The 21,452-nt window shown below is 41.9% G+C and overlaps 1 protein-coding gene across 3 annotated transcripts; it reads right to left on the bottom strand.

Annotated features, from left to right (window-relative positions):
• Positions 1 to 429: 429 nt before the first annotated feature.
• On the bottom strand, positions 430 to 21,376 carry PKN3 (protein kinase N3). Of its 3 annotated transcripts, none has more exons than XM_063353484.1 (22): positions 20,216 to 21,376; positions 16,504 to 16,786; positions 15,788 to 15,936; positions 14,151 to 14,280; positions 13,886 to 14,037; positions 13,310 to 13,505; positions 12,807 to 12,998; positions 12,451 to 12,560; positions 11,818 to 11,961; positions 10,669 to 10,744; positions 9,538 to 9,724; positions 8,396 to 8,507; positions 7,421 to 7,497; positions 6,014 to 6,080; positions 5,334 to 5,425; positions 4,810 to 4,986; positions 4,658 to 4,720; positions 4,014 to 4,090; positions 3,298 to 3,440; positions 2,947 to 3,054; positions 2,288 to 2,368; positions 430 to 1,453 (listed from the first exon to the last, which is right to left on the bottom strand). In XM_063353484.1, the coding sequence occupies exons 1-22, from the start codon at positions 20,234 to 20,236 to the stop codon at positions 1,241 to 1,243; spliced, it is 2,850 nt and encodes a 949-aa protein (XP_063209554.1). In that variant the 5' UTR covers positions 20,237 to 21,376; the 3' UTR covers positions 430 to 1,240. The 3 variants fall into 3 exon arrangements, with proteins under 3 accessions (XP_063209554.1, XP_063209555.1, XP_063209556.1); XM_063353485.1 differs by having other exon boundaries at positions 16,513 to 16,786; positions 20,216 to 21,375; XM_063353486.1 differs by having other exon boundaries at positions 16,504 to 16,781; positions 20,216 to 20,800.
• Between the last annotated feature and the right edge of the window lie 76 nt (positions 21,377 to 21,452).

Raw genomic sequence — 21,452 nt, 5'->3', positions numbered from 1 at the left:
CTTGATTTAATAATGATGACTCACTAGCTGCACTCAAACCTTATCTCCTGATACGGCACAACTGTGTTAGTTCAACTTCTGTCTACCTCTGTTAAAGACAAACTGAAAGAGTAATAGCTGTGCGTCCCTATTTGTCATCGGTGTGATGCTTCATTTCTACATACCCTTCCTTTTTTTGCCCAACAAGCTAACATGAATTTAAGAGAAGAAAATGTATCTTATCAAGTATAATTACAAAGTATGTTACCAGGCAAATGAAATCACCTTTAACTTACTGATTTTCCAGTATTAACACTGTCATTATTTAGCTATGCCAAAAGACACAGGATATACATGTTGATAAAGTCTGTGGAGAGGCAACTTGACTGGAATCATTTGTACGTGACAGCTGATGACACCACGCAATATGTACGCAGACAACGTCAATGAGAAGGAATGAAGAAAAAAATATTTCTATTGACATTTACAAAGAAAAAAGAAAATCCTGCCTGTTGAGCAGAACATGGTCATTCCTGATCTAAAACATTCAGCCAACACCAAGGAGATGAAAAGCTGAAATTTAATTATATGAAAAGGTATCTTTATTTTCAAAAACCGAGCATGTGCAAAGCTGTGACTTCTTCATATCATTAAAAACAATAGCTAAGATTTAGCATCCTCGAACAATTAGAAAGAGACTCCTTTTCCTTAAGATATATCACTTGGGTCATTATCAAACCCAGACATCATTATCTTGGTTGTGTTAACATACATTTCTTCTCTGGCATACATAATTATGAGTGGGAATGGGCATAAAATCATTACAAAGTGGGAATGCTGCATATCTTTTCTAGAGACTAGGTGAAAAGCAGCCATTCCCCCTGCTACTATTCAACTTTTAAAAGCTGTGCTACTTACTTAGGCTTTTTGCAGAGTGGCCTGGGTTGCAGAGATCATTTGATTTCATTAAATTAGGTCCAGCTTAAATTCCAAATTTCCATCTGTATTCAATGGCAGCAGAAGATACATCCAGTCAAACATTAATTACTCCATAAAAATAACTGACATCCAGTATCCCTCCAACAAATGAGGCTGAATAAAACCACAGTAGTTTAACTCAGCTTGCAGGGCACTCTCTTCCTGGGGTCATCGGCACTACCAGTGCTATGAATTCTGTTGACTTTTCCATTGCCTGTGCCAAGTCCTCTCTACACTCTCTCAAGGTGGCAACAATCTGTTCATGTTTCTTATAGCACAGGAATCAAACATTTAAAAGGTGTCTGGAGACAAAGTCAAAGTCCTTGAAGACAGTCTGCTCCTTACGGGTTAGGAGAGCAACCTCTTCTGGAGGAGTAAGGATTGGCTTTTGTGATGTAAACTCTTCATCAAAGTTGCTAATGTCGGTGGGATCTCTTAAAGTGGGCACAAAAGGGGGCTTCAGAGTCCTGGCAAACAGGGCACCCCAATCAATTTCCTGTAAGAGAAGGACATGAACAGATTGACATTAAGATTATTTATGAAATGTGAAAGGAAGAGGAAAGATTGCAGCCTCCCTTGCAACATGCCTTATTTCTACTGAGAGAGAATTGAAAAAAGGCCAGCATAGTGGGTACAGGCCAGGTAGTACAGAGATTCCATAGAGCCTAAGGCCAAGAACACCAAGAAACAAAGTTACAGCTCAAACTATATTTAGGAGGGACAAAACTAAAGTGCAGCTGTGGCCAGGTGCTTCTGTGGACTTGCCAGCAATTTCTGCTGACATCCAAGTTCTTTTCTTACTCCAGTGCAAAGGCAGCCAGGGCCTCTAAGGCTAATAACTTCTGTCAGATGGGTAAGGACAAGGAGGAATGGTAACACCTTTGTCTGGAACCTTTGACATGAAGCAACCGTGTCTTTAACCTCAGTTTCTCTTAGGATTCATGTATATCCTGCAAGTGCAGGTGCCATCAAATAGACTGACTGGCAGTCACTGTCACCACTAGACAGCATCTTTCACTGCTGCAGTTTGATTTAAAAGGGATGTCTGTTGATGGCTCAGAAGGTAGGTATATTTGTACATAGAAGCAGCACAATCAGAAATAGCAAACTGGCTTTGGAAGCTTACAGATCCCAGGAAAACACACTTGGGGGATGTCATTTCAAACATGAATTGAAATCCATATTCCTGGATACAGCAATGAGGTGCAACAGAAGCTACCACTAAGATCTCACTGATAACTAGTGGAAATATGCCTCAATACCAACAGAAAGCAAATCACTCTCAGCTCAAGCACAAGAGATGAGGGGGAGGGATAAGGCGAGTTCCTACCTTAAAAAAGGCCTGAATTTTTATCTCTTCTGCATCTTTTTCCCCTGCTCCCAGTCTACGCTCTGGACATTTCCGAAGAAGCTGCAGGAAATATCAGCTCAAAATTAAACAACTGAAACAAGGAAGGACAGAAATAACGTTCCAGAGAGAAAAATAAAAGGAAGGAGATGGACTGACCCCTCAGTATCTTCTCATTCTCACTTTGCAGCAAGGTCGTAATCTGATAGTAACAGCTCAGACCTATAGTTCCTTGTAAAAAACTTGCCAACATCAATACGATACCTGCTATAAACTGCATGAAGCATCTCATCTGAATTGTGCACCTGTGACTACTGGGTCACATTCAAAAACTGGATCAAGCCATCTCTGCTGAATGACTCTGAAATTCTTGCCTTCAAATAAACACTTCTTCATTTCAGAGTTACCAGCAACAAGCCTCAGTAAGAAGCCTGCTTAGTCATCCTTAGACAGAAGAACAGCATTCGTGTAAAGAGAGAGAAAGGAAAAATATGTGTAAATTGTAAATGTTTCCTTAGTCTGTGTAGGCAGCTCCAGATTACACACACAAATGCTATCCTGTCCTAATAGAGTCCCTCTGGATGCACTTACACAGTAAATGCAAATTCCTCAGGCTCCCAGAGACCCATCAAGCCCATTACCTTACGGATTATAGAAAGTGCCTCCGATGAAAGGAATCGTGGATACCGGACTTCATCATTGACAATACTGTCAAAGACTTCTTCCTCATCATCTCCAGGGAATGGTGACTGCAATGATAACATTTTATTATTTAATCCACATAGTGCCCATTCCTCACTATTAAATAGGGATGAGAATAGCAGGGAGTTGTATGGATTAATTAGTGTTTGGCAAGCACTATCAATACAAAAAATGTAATTTAAGTGCTAAAAAACACTTGGCTACATTCAGCAAAATTTTATCTCTGGTGGTCAGGTACTACTCTCCCCAAGACTGCTTAGTCAGATCCTCTGAGAGGAAAGTGGTCTTACCTCACCAACAAGCATCTCGTAAATGAGTACACCCAGTCCCCACCAGTCCACTGCCCGGGTGTACGAGATGTCCGTCAGGACTTCTGGAGCCAGAAATTCAGGAGTGCCACAGAAGGTGTTTGTGCGGTCTCCAAAACCTATTCCTGTAGGAAAAGAACACTTGCAAAATCCAGCACACATTACTAAATGGATCACATGCAATCTCACCTTCTGAAAGCCACAGATTATAATTTGATAGTTAATGTTTTCAACTGGGCAAGGGCCCTCATCAATGCTTGTAAATGCCAACAAGGAAGTGTGAAACCTGAGGCCTCTAAAAACTCCAAATAAGAAATATACAGACAATACTTAAATAACCAGCAAAACCATGGAAACTTCCTGGAGATTCCATTGCTCATTTACTCAAGTATGTGTTTTGCAGTATCCTGTATTCTGGCTTCTTTGAACAAACAAGCATGTTATAAATGCTTTTGTAAATTTCCTGAAGATTAAAGGACAAAGTACTCTTTCCAAGTTCACCGTGGCCAGACAGGTGAGGTTTCTTTGTTGTTTTGTTTGTCGGGGGGGGGGGGTGGTGTTTTGTTTTATTTTTAAGATGGGGACAAATACAAGTTACACACTGTCAACTCAGTAACGGTATTTGTGAATACATTACTAAAGCCCAGATCCTAAACCAGTTCTGATGGTTCAATTTTGGCTTCAACAAAGTCACTCACCTTCCTTACACAACCCAAAATCTGCAATCTTCACAAATCCTTCAGCATCTAAAAGTAGATTATCCAATTTCAAGTCTCTGCAGGCAAAGGAGAGTGAAGAAAATGGTGGATGAAGCCTGAGGACTGCCATCCAACATCTTTTTTTGCAAGAGGCAGAAACGGAATGTTCATAAAGATAACAAAATCTAAATTGAGTAAAGTTTACACTTGGTTTAAATAATGTATTATTTGGAAGATTCCCCTTAATTTATTGATATTTTTCTCTTAATGTAAGGCTCACAAAGCAGCTTTGAGCTGGGTGGAGCTTATTCCTCTGGAAAAGAGCATCCCACAACAGCATGGCTAATTACTTGACTATCACTGTAAAAAAAATAATAAATAGAACAGTGACTTACAGGTGTCCCCCCCCGAATGTATTGACATGTCACAGAGGATTAATCACCTGCAACATGTCAGAAGAATGGCTTCTAGATGACTTTCTTTACTATAAGCATGATGAACATGATGATAGCAACAGGCGATGAGGAAAACAGACAGAAAGATTAGAAACCCCAACAAGATAGTGAGCTACAGACATATAGCTACAGGAAAAATAAACTTTCAAGTTGCTGAACTATCTTATACTTGATTCTTTGCTGCATTACCTATAAACAATTTTCTTTTCGTGCAAGAACTGGAGCCCCAAGACTACGCAGGCTGCATAAAATCTAAAAGAGAGAAATAGTTATCAGGAAATATCTATGATAATCAAGTTAAAAATTTATAATGCCTGGAAACTAGACTAATTCTAACTCACCGTGCCGTGTGCTCCGGAAAGACATCTTCATGTATGCGCATCATAAGATCACCACCGGGAGTATATTCCATCACAAAACAAGCATGATGAGGTGTCTGGAAACATGCAAACATGTTCACAAGGAACGGATGATCAGAAGAATTGACCACTTCAAATATTCTCTTCTCACAGTTCAAGCTGCCAGGATTCAAAGAAAGAAAACGTCAATGTTAAAATTTGGCAGAAAAGCCTCTTTTTGAGAAAGACAGGATGGAAAAGAAAATCTTTACATCTTAAGTTAGAGAAATAAAAAGTGAGGGCTAATACATACTTATCTTACACGCTTCCAAACCTTGAGTTTTAGAGTGCTCTTCAGGTGTTATTCCACCAGAAGCTAGAAAGCAGTGCTGTTACAAGTTTCCTTATTCCTGATTTTAGTTACCCAAGCCTTAAGGTCACATTTTACCTTAGTAGTACCATAACCAGTACACGTCATACCTACTAATATTTGATTACAGGTGGTACCATCTCTAAACAAAGCTCACCTATCAATTTCATCTCTCCTAATAATATCTTTTTTCTTCAAGGCTTTGATAGCATACAGCTTCCCAGTTGCCTTGTATTGGGCCAGCAGTACCTGAAAGACAACAGAAAAGCTGTACTTCAAACAGATCTGTTATTTTCTTATTGGATTACTTTGACTCCCATTGACAAACTATTTCCATCCACTCCAGACAGTCATTCTCAAAACTAAGCTCAAGTAACTCCAGAAATGGAGAACATTTTTTCTGCTCCTTGTACTGCAGCAGTCCTGAAGGATGTCAGTGTAAGTTATATTCTTTTCACGAACAGTAGTATCGCAGCTGGCTGAGTGCTTTATGAGCACCTCGGAGCTCTCACAGCAGGCAACTATGCACACAGTTTTTGAGAATGGAACTATTCCACTAGTGATCACAATGACAATGGAAGGAATGGTAATGATGTGCTTTATGAAATGACTTAGCACTCCCTGGATAGTTTTTTCCAGGCTTTGATGCCACAAATCTTCAGGAGTTTTGACTGTTAACAGGAGTTAGCAGCTGCTTATGTCATTGGGTTTGTGTATCTGCACTACAACAAATCTCTTCCATACTGCAATGGTTTTATTCAGACTCTGAGGCAGAGGCCCATCTTCACAACCACAGTCCTACTGCCCTCCTCCACAAAGTGTACACTTATACACTACCTTCCCAAAGTGGCCACGTCCCAGCATGGCTATGCAGTGAAAATCCTCAAGCTGAACTGTCCTTTTCCTGCAAGCAAACAAAGAAGAATTGCTGAGACAATACCCAAAAGATCCTGAAAACTTACGCTTGCTGCTGCTGTTCTGCCACTGAAGAAAGCAGCAGGTAACAATAAGGTGAGGAAACTGCTTCCAGTGGCAGCAGTCTGACTTCCACCTGTACTGGCAACAGGAGTAACAATTCTGACTCTCCAAGGCTTGCTTGCTCTCTCTGTTGCTTCCTATAATAGGATTAGTTCCCCTCCAACCCTATCCTTGGGGTAGTAAAATTCATTTTTGCCTACACTCAGCAGGCTCAACAGCAATTGTGTTAATCCAGCATGAACGTGTATAGTGCTAGTAGGACAAGGGCATAAGGAGAAGTTCTTAAACAGGAATTGGAAATGAAACGTGGGGAGACAACAGACATAACATGTTGCTCGAAAATAAGTAGCTGAATAAAGAGATGCTATAGAACATTGTGTCAGCCACAAGGTGTTACCAAGGAAACTAAGGCTGCAGAATTGCTTGGAAAGAATTTAAAAAAAAAAACAAAACCAACAACCCACACCCTAAATGCTTTAAAAGAGAGCAGACACTCTGTACTCCTCCACTGAGTGAAATGAAGGGCTAAGTACCTACTCATGAAGGACTCAACTCCCTCCTTGGCCTTCTCAGAGAGAAGGTGGGAAGGTGCCTGACTACAGGGGTTTGAACATGGAACCCCTCAAAAACGATGATGAAGTTATGAACATAATTCTATGATCTGGCCTGCAAGATCAGCTTAGATAGATTTTGCTGTTCATGCTTTTTTGGTCAGTATTAGTTCAACAGTATTATTATTTTTTTTTAAACTTGTCCTGTTTTTGTATACTTACTACTGTATATCCTTGCTACATACAAATTGTGTATATACAACTGTCATAGACTATAAACAGCCTACTGTTTTATGCCTCCCTACGTAATGAAAGACAGTGTATCTTGCATATCAATAGAAATAGAAGAGTATGAGGGATGCCAAAAGTGTTACTTAGAATGCAGGCACGTCTAAATATACTACACCATAAAACTTCAAACACAAGGAAGCACTTGAAGACAGTTAAATGACTTTACCTTTTACTAAAGTCATCTATTACATTGTAGTGTACAGCCTATCAACAGGCTAAGTATTGGGGTTAATAAGCAGATAAGGCACAGCAGACATTTGGACAAGCGAAGTTCAGAGCAGACTTTTCATGGTATTGTCTACACGCAGCACTAAAAGTCTGCTGCTGAGAAACTTGAGCAGAATTTTAGACTGCATGCTCAAAAATTTCAGCCCAGTGCCTCTTCAATCTGTGACCCAAGACAGCCCATGCCATCCATAGTTACCTTGGAGATGCTGGGATTGGTAATTCTGTTAGCACAGAGCCGCAAGACTTCTCCTCAACATGCAGCCTCTTCAGACACTAGGAACAGAAAGAAAATTACAGTGTGTTATCCTCTGGAATCACCAAGTCAGATCTGAACTGACTGGCATCCAAATTTTCTCCTATGTCATGATCCAGCATAACCACAGACAACTTCTTGCAGTTGGTCATTGCCTCTGCTTGGAGGGAAACAGCCTGAAAACAGATTCTCTATGGTCACACAGAACTATTCCCATGTACAATATTTTTTTGATACAGTCAAATCCTTTAAAATAAAGGCTTTTAAAAATCTAGGATAAAACATTTATTTTCTAGAAAAAAGGCATCTCATGTCCCAAAAAGAGTCACAATGATCAAAGAATGCAGTTTCCTCTATCACCAAAGCCAAATGAGAATGGGTAAGATGTGGTAGAACACAGGCCATTAACCATTATACCACTGAAAACAATTTTCCTGCTCCTTCCTGTCAGAAAAGTAGAGCTCTTCTTCGCTTTGCCCAGTTTCTTTAATAACAGAGAACTTCATCTGGTCCTAAAAGCGAGCCGACCCTCCTTCCCTGCTTTCTCTATGCAATCATCTGTTCTGTACTCTTGGCCTGAACTCCCAATGCTGACCTACCTCCCATTTTGCTTCTCCAAGAAAAGGAACTTATAATTTAAAAAAGGAAGGGGGAAAAAAGGGAAAAAAAAAGAGGGGGGAAAGAAAAAAAAAAGAAAAGAAAAGAAAAAGGAAAAAAAAGAGGTGCAACCCTGTCATAAAGACTCCATGCCAAACTAGCTCACTGGATTCTGAATCCCTGGAGATCAGCTAGCTAACGAGGAGGCACCTGCCTATAGTATAGTTAATTTATCCAGTAATAAACAAATAAGAAGAACAGGGCTTGAAAGAATATCAACAAAGAAAAGTCTCCCTATTAGCCCATTAGTTTCCCTGTTACCGGAGAATCTGCAGGAGACGGTGTTGATTCCTTGGAGTTGGCCATCAAAAAAAGTCGTGGAGGCTTGGGTGGTGCTTCATCAGCAAATGTAAGCTTAGCCACGGGAAAGTCGCTGCATTTGTAAGACAAAATTGAAAGAGATTGCCTTAGGGCAGAACATTGTACACAGACACCTTTGGATCACCTTTGCTATATAAGCAAAGTCCAGTCCACTGGACAACAGAACTCCCTGATTCACACCACAAGTCTGAAGTATCAACATGACATATGCTCTCCAAAATGAATGAAAAGAAAATGTGCTATTAAGTTGTTGATGGTTAGAGTCATGCTTCAACACTAGCTCTGAAACGTAGGTTTGTAAAAATAAGTCACTATGATCAAGAATTTAAAGGAAGTCTTGATTTTAATAGCAACACAGTAGTTGACTTGATTTTTTTTTCCCTAGGGCTTGTAAATCAGTGGGAATACTCTCTTTTAGAGAATGACTAATTCTCTAAAAATTAATTCTGACAACTTTAGAAAATCATTATCTAGAGAATTTTCTTCTACAGCAGATTTAAAAGCTTAGCTACGTACCTTCTGAACGCTACATTATGCTAGTGGTTGGGGGTACATGTAACCTCAGGAAAGAAGAGTCATTTTTACAACAATCACATTGTGACCTTGCATAGAGCTCGGTTAGTGAAGACATTTAATGAGTGGAATTTTCTTTCCTTTATAGTGTAGGACCAGTACATCTTTTTGTGTATGTAAAATAACATTTGAAAATCTGCTTTTGTTTTTTTTTTCTATATCATGGTGTTTACTTATCACCACTTTTATGCCCATAGTTCTCACCGCAGAGGAAAAGAAAGCTGCTGAAGTTCCCCTGACTCTGGAACACATTGCTCGTTAGGCCAGCAATTCCAGAAATCAGTCCAACTGCTAACGATAAATCAGAGCTAGCACAGCATATTGAACACCCCACTACAACCACATCGTTTCAGGCAGCATTGGCTTTTCTTAAAATCCTGAATTAAGTTCCACAGATACAATTTTCACATCAATATCTTCCTCCACTTTAGTAAGCTGCAACTTAATTTTAAGATCTGTCCTACGCCCGTTCCACAGTGCCATCCAGCAACGCTCAGAACATGACTTACCGACTCAGTTTGGACATTGAATCAACATGACTTTGTGGGGGAACTGGAGAGAAGTCTGTGTGAATGGGATCATGAAGTGGGGGACTCAGAGTGCTCATGGAACTACACGGAGGGAGGAAACTCATCATCAGGCGACCCCAAGCAGCAACATTTATGTTCATTTGAGGAGCTCGGAGAAATTCCTTCCCTGGAGGAGTTAGAGTCAAAACACCAGTGAGATTACAATGCATAAATTACAATCTAATATACTGTAAAATTATCATTTTCACCCAAACACCCGTGGGTTACTCAAAAAGGTAGGCCACCCTAGGGAGAATGGTTTTTTTTTCAGGGAAGAAAGTTTAATAATGATGATGATGAAACAGACCTACTACTTTGCCTACATTCAGCTCTGTATAATAACAATCCTCAAACAGAAATTGCATAAAACATTAAAAATTTATTTTATTCTAAGTCAGATTTTCCTCTATTTCAACACTGCATTTTAATCACACAGCCTGTTAACAGAAAAGTTTCTGAAAATATCTTTAAAAAGAGTAAAACATTTGGGATGTTTTCATTATTTTTACTACTTCCTGAAGAATATAAATACAAAAATCTCATTTATTCCTCCTCATTTACAGACCCCTCAGTGTGTAAAGTCCTACCTTATTCAGCTTCACAAGAAAGAATTTGCAGACAAAAAAAGAAAGTATGCAAGTTATTCCAGTCCCTAAACTATTAATCTGAGATGCCAACTCTAAAGACTTGACAGAATCTGAAGCCTGTTCATGCTACAGTCTTCTGTAATTCAGAGTTTTCCAGAAAACCTTCCAATAGCTGGTTAAACCAATTGCTGGTTAAATTAGTACAGCTTGAGTCCTGGATCTTGCTGAGAAGTCTGTTAAATAACTAGTAATTATATCTTCCTAACAATGTTTATTGTGAATAGAAACACCGCAACAATATCACATTACACACCATGCTGCGGAAAGGCTGCCTGCACTCTTTGTGACTGAACAAACACTCACGTTCTAATAAAGCCCACCTACTTCCAGTAATTAGCAAGCATTTGTCTCACAAATTTGATGGGATAGGAGTGCCCTCACCTACACATGCTAGATAGCGAGCGTCAGTTCTCTAGCAGATTACCTTTCTGTTTGGGGAAAATGCGTTTCTGTCGCTGCAGTCTTGGCTTTCTCTCAATGACAGGATTACAGAACATCACCTGTCAGAGAAGCAAAGAGGATTTGTCAGGATATTTTGTTTACACCGTGAACACAAAAACTTTCACACGTGCCTGTTCTCTCATCAAATTCTCCATTCATATCTGTTTGGTAAGTTAGGAGTCACTGCCACAGACAGACTCCAGACTGCGTTATTCTAGCTTCAACCTCTAAATACCTGTTATTTCAACTGTGGTTTTAGATGTTGGAATTTTCTGCTACCTGAAATGCAGAAAACCCCCGAATTATGACCAGTTCATATCCCAAACAAAATTAATCTAATTTGTAAAACCATACATAAAGAACATAGCCATTTATAGGGTAAAAAAAAGTAGTGAACATAGCCATTTATAGAGTAAAAAAAAGTAGTAGTCCATGGCACAGAAGTAAAAAAAAAAAAACAAAACAACAAAACAAAACAAACACCAACCTCACAAAAAAAACCCAAAATCAAAAAGCAACCCACACCATCCCCAACAAAACCAAACCACAAAAAACCCAAGAAGGCAGGGAGAGGAGGCAACTTTGGGTACATGAGGTCAAGATCCTACTTCTGGAAAGATAACCACAGGAACTTTCATCACAACACAAAGAAGAAAGTGCTGAGGCTTTTAAGGGATTATCTGGATGATCTCTTCATTGATGGTACTTCAAATTCTTTTTTATTAGCCTCAGAAAGATGATAAAATAAGCATACCCAAAGGGAATTTGGATCTCTGATTCTACATTCTCTGTGATTCAAATCTGACCATTAAGCCATATGCTTAATTAAAGTATCATCGATGAGTCATAATGAAAGCAAATAAAAACCAACGGATTTCACAGCACACACACATATAATTACAGAGGAGGAGCTGAAGAGTCACTCTGGGCTATGGCATGTGCACATCTACTGTATCATGTTGTTCCTTATTCTTATATGTGATTTTGATGCAAAAGGATTTCAGGTGTCATTCTACCCTTCTAGATTATCGTTCCTTCCATTCCTTGTATCCTGGGTTGAACAACTGCTTTCAGGGCAGGCACCCTAAACAGACAGAGTTCTCTGAAAAAGAAACAAAGCTGACATTTATACCTCTGCAAAAAGCATTCCTTGGGGTTCGAGAGAGAGGCACATCCCGTGACGTTCGTTATCAAGGAAATCATCCAAACGTAAAAACTTCACTGCACATAGTTCTCTCCAGTCTCTCCAATAAATTGCAATTTCTAGCTCACGAGACTGGTGGGATGCATGAGTGGTGGGGGAGGAAAAAAGAAAACAGAAGAGTTACATACTGCCCCCATGCTCTGGAAATGGCGCACACATTGTAAAAAAATAAATCAGTAAACTAAACAGTATGCATAAGAAACTTCTTTAATCCTTCTGTTCCCTGCTTTCTCTGGTGTTTTCTGATTTTCTTAGTTACTGACCCTCTTGGAGATGGCTGTCTTGGCTCCTCATTTCAGAAATCCCTGTGAGAGCCACTTTGCTGGTAAGATGAAATAAAACTGCTCAGATAAGGAGAGAAGGACAACAGATGCTGTTCAGGCTGAATCTTTGCCAGAGATGCACTGCCTTCAGGGGAAGACTAAGATAACTGGCACATAAACGGACACAAGGACAGCAGCAATACACAGTTGAATCAAGTGGAATGGCAGCTAAGTGAGCAAATCAGGTAAGATGAAATGAAAAACCAAAAACAACACAGGGAATCTGGGGCAGACTTACCCGGTCCAGCTCAATGACAAAGCTCTGGTCCCATGCCTGGTTATTAACTGGTCCCCAGTTTGTTTGGCCAACCACTTTATTGTCCACTTTGAGCACAGCAAGGACCTCATCTGGACAAAGGAGAAAACACGGATTATAATCTTTTACCAAAGAAAATCTCTCACGCTGAAGGTGAATACCCCAATCAAACGTAATTTCCAGGACAGTATTAGGAGGATGAGGTGTAATGCAATCCATTCTCTCTCTTCATTCTGCAGAAACTAGGTTTCTTATAATTACACTCATACCAAGCTAACCTAGTACCTTGATGAAAAACCACCGTGCTCCCATACGCCACTCACAAACCCCATACTCACTACATGGCTCTTCATTCCGCAGGTACTTTCCTGCAACACTACGGCCATGGATGCTCAGGCCAACTCGTGTTCGGGAAAGAGACTTCAAATCACTTGGGCTGCCACAGACAGGAGAAGAACTAGTCATTCGGGAACGTCCTGGAACATTTTCCAATAGGTCCTGACACCCCATCAGTCTCACTTCCAATGTTCCTGAGGAATTTGAGGAGAGTAAAGAATATTCTTATGTGAAAGATAAAGTGATTCCAGTCCGCTTGTCCTCACAGGTGTCCAAGAATTTCTCAGATTCGTGATTTCTTGGTTAATAGGTCAAATCTACCCTAGATTAATAGACTACAAATCCATATGATCAGAAAGCTCTGACTGTCCTAGAAGAAGTAAGTCCAATTCATAGAAAATCAAATGTCCATATAACAAGGGGCATTACAACAATGAGAAGAAATGCAACTCATTTTTTCCCCTTTGTACTCCTCACAACAACATGCCATGCAGGATTTACGTACCTGTAAGGGCTGTAGGTTTGATGACTGAAGTGGGATGGATGCTGCCATGCTGAGCTCCCAGGGAGGAAGTATTTACTAGTTCCTGCTTGATGAGTGCTCTTTTTGGGTGATCAGGAGAAAGCTCACGAAGTTGACATTCCAAGGACAAGCGCAACAGGTCAATCTTCTGAGAGGACTCTTGTAAACGACCCTGAGCCTAGCAATAAGAAGCAAAACAGAAAGCAGGCAGAAATTTTCAGCGTACAGCCCCAGCCAGGCACTACTAATCCTTTATGAACTACTACAGTGAGCTTCAAAAAAAAAAATAAAAAAATAGACCAGATAACATCTTACTAATAAAGGAACAAGACAAAATACTTTCCCATAGATTCCGACCACTTCTGACATTCCCGAGAAATTTCACCAAAGCAAGGAATGTTATCCCTAGAAGGGACAGTAATTCCAATCAGTCTGTCCTCACAAAGAGACAGGACCTTCACAAATTAATAACTCTCGGTTAACTTTACTCATTCATGCTAAATCACTAATGTTGAGGCATGAAACGACCCTCTCAAAAAGGCCTGAGTAAGCGCTTACCTCAGCCAAAACCTTGCGATCCTGTACCCGACTCCCTCCTAGGATCTTCAGCACATTTTTTGCCCCCTCAGCAACAGCAGCTTCAATGCGCAGGTGATGTCTCAGCTCCTCAATATGCAGCTCCAAAGCACTAATGGTGGTCCCCATCCTCACTGGCCATTTTGGAGAAAAAATATGGCAAGGATAAAAATTGGCTGAGTATTCTGGATCTTGGCGCTTTGGCCACATCTGTTCCAGGCTGTATCAGTTACTTAAAACACCCTACCTGCTGGATCTACTGTATCTTCCATCCCTCCTGCTGACTGAGATACTTTAACAATGTGCATGCGGATTATTTCAATCTTTGTCTTGCTGTCCTGAAGCATCTGCTGAGCTGTAGCCAGCAGTTTCCGCTCCTGCCAAAAAGAAAGCATGTGCAGAGAGAGAACTGTGCTCATTAAAAATGGATTACAATGATGTGTTCACATATGAAGATGAGGTGGTATCTGCAAAAAGGGTCATAAATGATTCTGAAGTGGCATAAATAAGCAGTTCTGTAAAGGAGACACAGCTGAGGCTCAAGGACTTTGAGATCACAATCTCCATCTGTAGAGGGAAAGGGCAGGTCAAGGACATGTCCAGTTAATACCAAACCTTACAGTCACTGAAACTTGTGGTGCGCTGGTCAACCGTACTCACAGTGTTTGTGAGGAGAGGTTTTGAACAAATAAAAATATCACAACCCTCTACACTGTTGGTCTTACTGAATTAAGCTTCATAATAAGCTTGGATTTTTTTTTAATTATCCTTTGACTTTTAAATTTGATTATGCCAAACTCAAAAAGTGGGATGACTATGAAACCAGTAAACCTCTGAAACTTTTTTTCACATGAAGATACCACATGCTGTGCTCTATCCTAAAAAACATAGTGATATCAAAACATCACACCAACTCAGTGTACAATACCAATGCTTTTTTAACTTTCTTTCCTCAAGTCAGTGATTGAATGTACCTCTTCTACCACCCTCACTACCTTCCCAGGCTTGCAACAGTTCTTCTAGAGATAGCACTTCTATCATGCCACTTCCTACAAGATACTTTTCTCTGGCTCGAATCTGTCTCTAGAGTCACTATGAGCATTGAGGTTAGATGCATTACCGCCTCTATGTTGTCATTCAGCCAGCTAAGTTAAGCATCTAGACCAAAGAAGTGATGTAGAGTCTGTAGCTGGTAGGGAGAGGTTGGTCTTTCCAAAGGCCCATTCATCTGTTCAAGAACGATAACACAAGCTACTCTGTACGTACCTAGCACTTTCCACTGAGACTACAAAAGGATTTACATGGTTAAGTTAAAACAACTTGATTCCCAACTCTCTCACTAATACCACTAAGCAACAATCAAGAGAAGAAGCACAATCAGCATCTGCCAAGTAAGAACTGCCAAAAGGATCAAAACTGCCAGACTATGCCCATCTGTCTGGTCTAATAACTCCCCTCTAACAGCAATCACCACCAGATGCTTCAGAAAAGGACATAGGCAACCACATCATGGGCCAAAGTGGAATAAACTACACTTTCAGAAAAGCCTTTTCCTAACATCCAGTAATTACAGATTGGCTTACGCTCTTGGCAAATGAAACGTGCGCCATCCATTCCTTTTTGATTCCTGATAAATTCCTGGAATCTGTAACAAGTTGCAGTAAGTAAAACGCACAATCACAATATTACTTGTCCTGTGCAGTAGCAAGACATGCTGTCACTACGCTGAGCACGAAAATGCACAGCTAGGATTCATTCAAGTAAGCTTTGCAAATGAATTTCTTTCACACACTGATTACCAGAGAGATTTTTTGTGTATGGACTTTAAATACAAATTTTGATCCACGAATACATGTTTCCAAATGGTTGCTTATTCTTGGTTACCTTGGATGTTGAATACATTTGGATCATGTTCTCAGCTCCTTGTTTCACTTTCATTTCAACATGCAGCTGCTTTTTCAGAGCTTCAATCTTCCTTGCCATGGGGTTTGGGTCTCTTTCCCAGAGACAAGGATCTGGAGATACAGATCCATCTGCACAAACAATACAATCAAAACCATCAGTCATCTTTTCTTGTGTCATTTCACTGGGTCATAGATGGGTGACTCTATAAAAGAAGGTTAGGCTATAAAATAAGGTACAAAAAGGTCTTGTCTACGAAACTGACTGCAAAACACTTTCAAATGAAGCTCAAGCTCATAGCCATGAATATTTCTCAGTTTATCAGTGAAACATCCTAACAAGCACTCTGCCAATTTTACACTCATTCATCCTGTAAAATACCTGGATGTTCAACTGCCCAGAAACTCTATTCAAATCTCTTAAATTCACCTACAGCCTGCTCCTGAATACTGTCCACACCCAGCACTCTCAGCTGGTCTTCTCCCTCCACTGATCTCTCCTCTTGCCTCTTTTCACCTTTATTGTCCCATTCTCAACTGTTTGCTGCACAGATCATTTCATCAGCTAAATACCAACAGAAGAAACTCCCACTACTTGTAAGCCCTCAACGGAAAAATACACTCATATCAACTCAATATATATAAACACATTGAAGCACTATAACACAATTCTCCTGTCAATCATGACCTAAGACCTACCTGTCTTACCTTCCTCTTTGTCTGTTATTACAATCCTTGCATTAAGCTCCTGAAGTTCCCAATGCAGTTGCTCCAGTTTTCGGTTGGAAGATTTCAGCACATGCTCTATATGAACAAGATTCTTTCTGTCTGTTGTCGCTTTGCGCAGGTTTTCTGCTCCCTCTTTAATCTTCAGTTCTTTCTGTATTGCACGGCGAAGTAGTTCCTTCTCACCCTCCAGCTTTTGCTGGAAGCTTGGATCCATTAAGTTCACACCATTGCCCAGCTGCAAGAGACAGCTGCCCTGCAATCAAGCAGTGTTGGTCAAGAGGATTTCAGAGATAACGCAGTTCAACCATTTTTATTATATAGCCATAAGATTCCACTCCTTCATTTCATTTAGAAACTGCTTCACACAAATTCTGAAGCCAACCTTTTCACCAAATTTTCAAGAACATGAGACACACACTTAAATTGCAGAATACAGAATACAACTTTGATCTTAACATGCCTTAATTTGGTTTCAAACCATAATGGAGAAAAACCTTCGTCCTATTTGTCTCCTTGATATTTAATGTCTACACACATCTTTGTTCTCCAAGTATCAAAGCCCAGCCAGTATTTGCCCTTGTTCTGATCAACACTAACTTTTACTAGTATGATGTAGTAGATATAGATTTTTATCTGCATATGTCTTGATGCTGACTGTTCAAAGACACAACTAACTGTTAGGGCTTACGCATCTCAACTAACCATCAGAGCTTTTTAGGAACGTCACAAGCATGCATTAACTCTCAGCTGTTACCCCTGAAGAAGAAAAATGTAAAACCTACAGCTGTTTCTACAAATGAACAAGCAAAAGAGGAAGCTTAACTTTCTGCTGTATCTGAAAAGGGAACCAAGCTGTTGACTCAATCTCTATTCCGCTTGTGATTTACAGGATATAAGGCTGTTTTAAAGCACTGATTATTTTGAGTTGCATTAGTAGCATTCAAGCTTGTTCTGGGCTTTGTTTTACACTTTGTTTTACACATTTGCAATATTACTTGTTCTAGTGATACACGCCTCATCAGTAGCTCTGGACAGAGATGATCTGTTTATAGACTCTGGACATACACAGTATAGGCAGTAGCAGCAGAGGTATATCTCACTGATCAAACAAGCACTGAACTCAGACAGGAGCTGGGAAAGCTTCATCCATGAGGATGCTACCTAACACCGTAACTAACAGACCCAAGCAAGAGGTTATGCTTTTCTCTTCAACAGGCAGAGTGGCTTTAAGGCATTCAGAGCAATTAATATATTAATAATCTAACATTAACAACTCATCATACTCCCTCCTTAAATGCAAAAGAAACGGTTCACAGTCAAACTCCACTACGCTAACCAACTTAATGTCATACAGCACGTCAGTGACTAAAGACAGAACTCAGGAATCCCAACTTGTTTTCACACTCTTTCATCAGTTGACCACATTTCCAACAATAAACCACACTGGTTTTGTGTTACTTGTGTACGTTATTGCACTTTAAGAGTGTGCTGTGCATCCAAAGCCTATGTCACTCACACAGAAACAATTATTTAATCATATTAGTATATTTTGTTACACACCTCAAACATCTGAAAGACCCAACCAAACATCCTCGATCAGTTTTTGCTATGATTTTAGTCTAATAGCAAAATAAGTAAAGAAGAAGAAAAAAAATATGTTAAAGTTGGCCTAAAACCAAGTTGGGTCTGCAACAGATACGCAATAACCAAAATAGGAGCTGTTCAGATCGGTAACAAAACAAAGAGGTTCAGATTAACATCCTGGTTCCAGGAAGTTCTCGCCCAATTAGTAAAGCCAGGAACTAAGCCAGAGCTTTGAAAAACATCCCAAGTTTTCTGAGGAAGAACTTGAATCATGGAGTTCCTGAGTCACAGGCAACCTTTACTAGCTGTAAGTTGGAAAATCAGAAAGCTCTTTATCCAGTCTGCAACAAGTGACTAAAAGCAGTTTGCTCTTGCAATTCTCACTTAAATAATTAGAAAAAAAGCATACAGATACATATCCAAACTATGCAAATGGATGCAAGCAATCCACCCCCTGGATCCACCCAGAGCAATGGAATGAGTAGTGATGCAACAGTAATACCAATAAAAAATGCTGAATATGGAGGCCTGGGTTTTGATTCGGAGAACAGGTACAGTCTGGGCAGTTCTCAGGTCAATTGTTCTACACATTACTCTCTGCTAAAAGCTAGTCTGAATGCTAGTTAATGCACCATGCTAATTTTCTAAATATATTTAGAATGTGAGCATGGTGTGCTTTATCAGATCCTTCTCCTCTGTGGATGAGAGCGTGCCATAAGATTAACATTTTTGCACCAGGAACATAAAATATTCTATTACTGAGGAGGATGGGAAAGCTGAATTTGCATTTGGGTTTTTGCATTTTGCATTCTGACCCAGGAATTTCAATAGGATGTGGGGATACTGCCACAGTCCATGCTGCAGCTGTTGTTGGGTTCCCAAGGAAGGTCATTCCTTCAGGGTATACCTCCAACACAATCTCAAAACATGCTTACAGCTTGCAGAGACATACCCAAGAGATCTTAAATTAACTTGCTTTTGGTACTTATAGTGGGGCTGCCAGAACTCACCCAGGGCTTCCGCCAGACTCATGTTGTACCAAAGTGTCTAGACTGCTTCCTAACTAGCAAAAGTTTCAGTAGTATCAAAGTTGTGCTTAGTCTTTTGGATTGCAGCCCAGGGAGGTCCCGTCCCATCCCCTCATTATACCCAGCCTGGCAACGAGCTTCACCTGCACAAAGCCCAGAGCAGAGCTGACCCTTATGGTTTCACCACTGACACAGAAATTGATTTACAATTTAATTTAATGAGCTGGCCATGAGAAGGCCATCCCCCCACAGCCCACACATGTTCACCAGGGCGTTTTAAATCACGTATTTCACAGCAACTTTGTGCTGTAGGGACGAGGCCTGCGTCGGACAGACTCACACTAGCCACATTCACTCTTTACGAGAAAAAGCCACTGCAAGGTTTGGAAAAAGGCAATTGCAATCCTGTCTGGAGCCAGATCCCGTTTCCAACTGGCATAAGGGCTGGTAAGGGCGGATAGCAGCGAGCCCAGGAGAGCCACAGGGCTGGCAGCGAGTGCTCTTTGTGCTGGTCTCTCCATCCCTTCTTTCCCAGATTAGGCTTGAAACGCCTCAAGGAAAGAGGGCAGGGCATCTCCTCCACTCCGGGGAGCTTATTCCAGAAATGAATGTTTTTCCCAGCACGGAGGCTGGCTGCCCTCCCCCGGCTCCCGTCTGCCAGCCCCGCCAGCCGCCTCGCCTCCCACACCCCCTCGGTACCGAGAGGGGATTTCCTCAGCGGGCACCAACTCGGCCCGAACCCCATTTCCCCGGAGGCGAGGAGGGACATTCTGAGGGGATCCCACCTGCTTCGCACAGCCTCTCCCACCTCCCCGGGGCGCGGCCACGGCGGGAGGCGGAGGAGACAACGGGAAGCCCCGCTCCCCCCGCCGCCCTCCTCTCCCTCCCCGGGGCCGGGGGCTACCGGCGGAGCAGGGAGCTGTGCTTTCCCGGCGGGAGAACGGAGTGGGCCCCCAAAAGGGCGGAGGGGGCCACCCAAGAGGGCCACCCAGGAGCCCGCTCGCCTGAGGAGAGGCTCGTCCCCGCCCGCCATGCTGGCGGACCCTCCGAGCCCTTGGCGCGGCGCTCACCTGCGGGGTCCCCGCCGCCATTGCTCCGTACGGCACCGCCAGCAACCGGCACTTTTTTCAAACTTCAGCCTTCCCGGGAAGCGGCCCGCCACCGCCAGCGCCCTCTCGCGGGGTGCGGGGCCGCGAGAGCTGCCGGCGGGCGGCCCTGAGGGAGCGGGCAGCCTCCCTTCCCCACACGCCGCCCGGCCCTGCCCCGCGGGGTCCTGGGCCAGCCGCGGCTCCCGCCCCCTCCTGGGAGGTCGTCCCGCTGCCTTCGCCCGCCCTGAGGGGAAATGCGCAGCCGAGAGCTGGCGGCGAGGTCTCGCAGCCCGCCCGGGATGGCGGCGGGAAGGAGAGAGGCGCGACAGGCCGGACGCTGAGGAGACTGAGGTACCTCCCGCTTCCCAGCGTGGACATCGCCCTCCGCCTTGGGCTTTAGGGGGTGATTGTCCGCTATGGGCATAAAAATTGTGGGTTCGTGCCAAAGGGATGGTGCGGGGACAAACACAGTGGCAGATCTCCGTTAAGTCGGGCCCCACTCGGTTCCTGACACCTCCTGAGGGAGCTGAGCGCTGTGAGGAGAAATCCCTGCGGCTGGCCCAGGCCTGGGCTCAGTTTGCTGCGGTGGGTCGATCAGGTGGTTTCCAATTTTAGTTCTCCACGTTGACTCCTAACTGGCGTTTTTTCGAAAGGGAACGAGCAAGCTGCAACTTCCATTTAGGCAGTATGCTTCCCTGGAACGGGGGCCATGCCCGTCTCCAGTGCTGGTTTCTGACTAACTTCTTCTCTGCAGGACTGCCCCTCTACATGTAGGATCTGGGGTTTCAGCTGAATATTTGAGTGAAAAAATAACCCAAATGCATTGGCAAGGCTGGCAGTAATCCCCCAGCTATCATGAGTGAAAAACCACGATGCTGCTGTACTGCCGTCGTGTCATGCAAAACTGATATGCAGTGTGCCATAGGCCCAGTGTTTAAAACAAGTGAAAAAGATCCTGTTGCTTATTTCTTGGTGAAGACCGCTGCTTGTAAGATCTCTCTCAGAAATATTACATAATATTATCGCACTAATATGCTTTTTCAGTCCTGGAGCAATATACAGCTTTGAGTCAGAAGGCATGCAGAGGTAATAATAGTCTTCCCGCATACAAATTTAGAACTATACTAATAAACGGAAATGTTTTCCTTTTATTTAATTAGAACAGTTGGGTTTTTTTCTAGCATAAGCATTTTGTAAACGATCTGCAACTGAATAATTA

The sequence above is a fragment of the Chroicocephalus ridibundus genome, chromosome 15, assembly GCF_963924245.1.
Source record: "Chroicocephalus ridibundus chromosome 15, bChrRid1.1, whole genome shotgun sequence".
NCBI lineage: Eukaryota > Metazoa > Chordata > Aves > Charadriiformes > Laridae > Chroicocephalus > Chroicocephalus ridibundus.
The sequence above is the reverse complement of the archived record's forward strand: the minus strand, read 5'-3'. Positions and strand labels throughout refer to the sequence as shown.

Excerpts from the sequence above, each read along its gene's own strand:
- PKN3 (XM_063353484.1), bottom strand. The coding sequence starts at position 20,236 with ATGGCGGCGGGGACCCCGCAG. Across the intron at positions 14,038-14,150 it reads AGATACAGTAGATCCAGCAG|TGAGGATGGGGACCACCATT; the intron begins GTAGGGTGTTTT and ends CAAAATGGCCAG. Across the intron at positions 12,561-12,806 it reads GCGGAATGAAGAGCCATGTA|ATGAGGTCCTTGCTGTGCTC; the intron begins GTGAGTATGGGG and ends TCCTTTGTCCAG.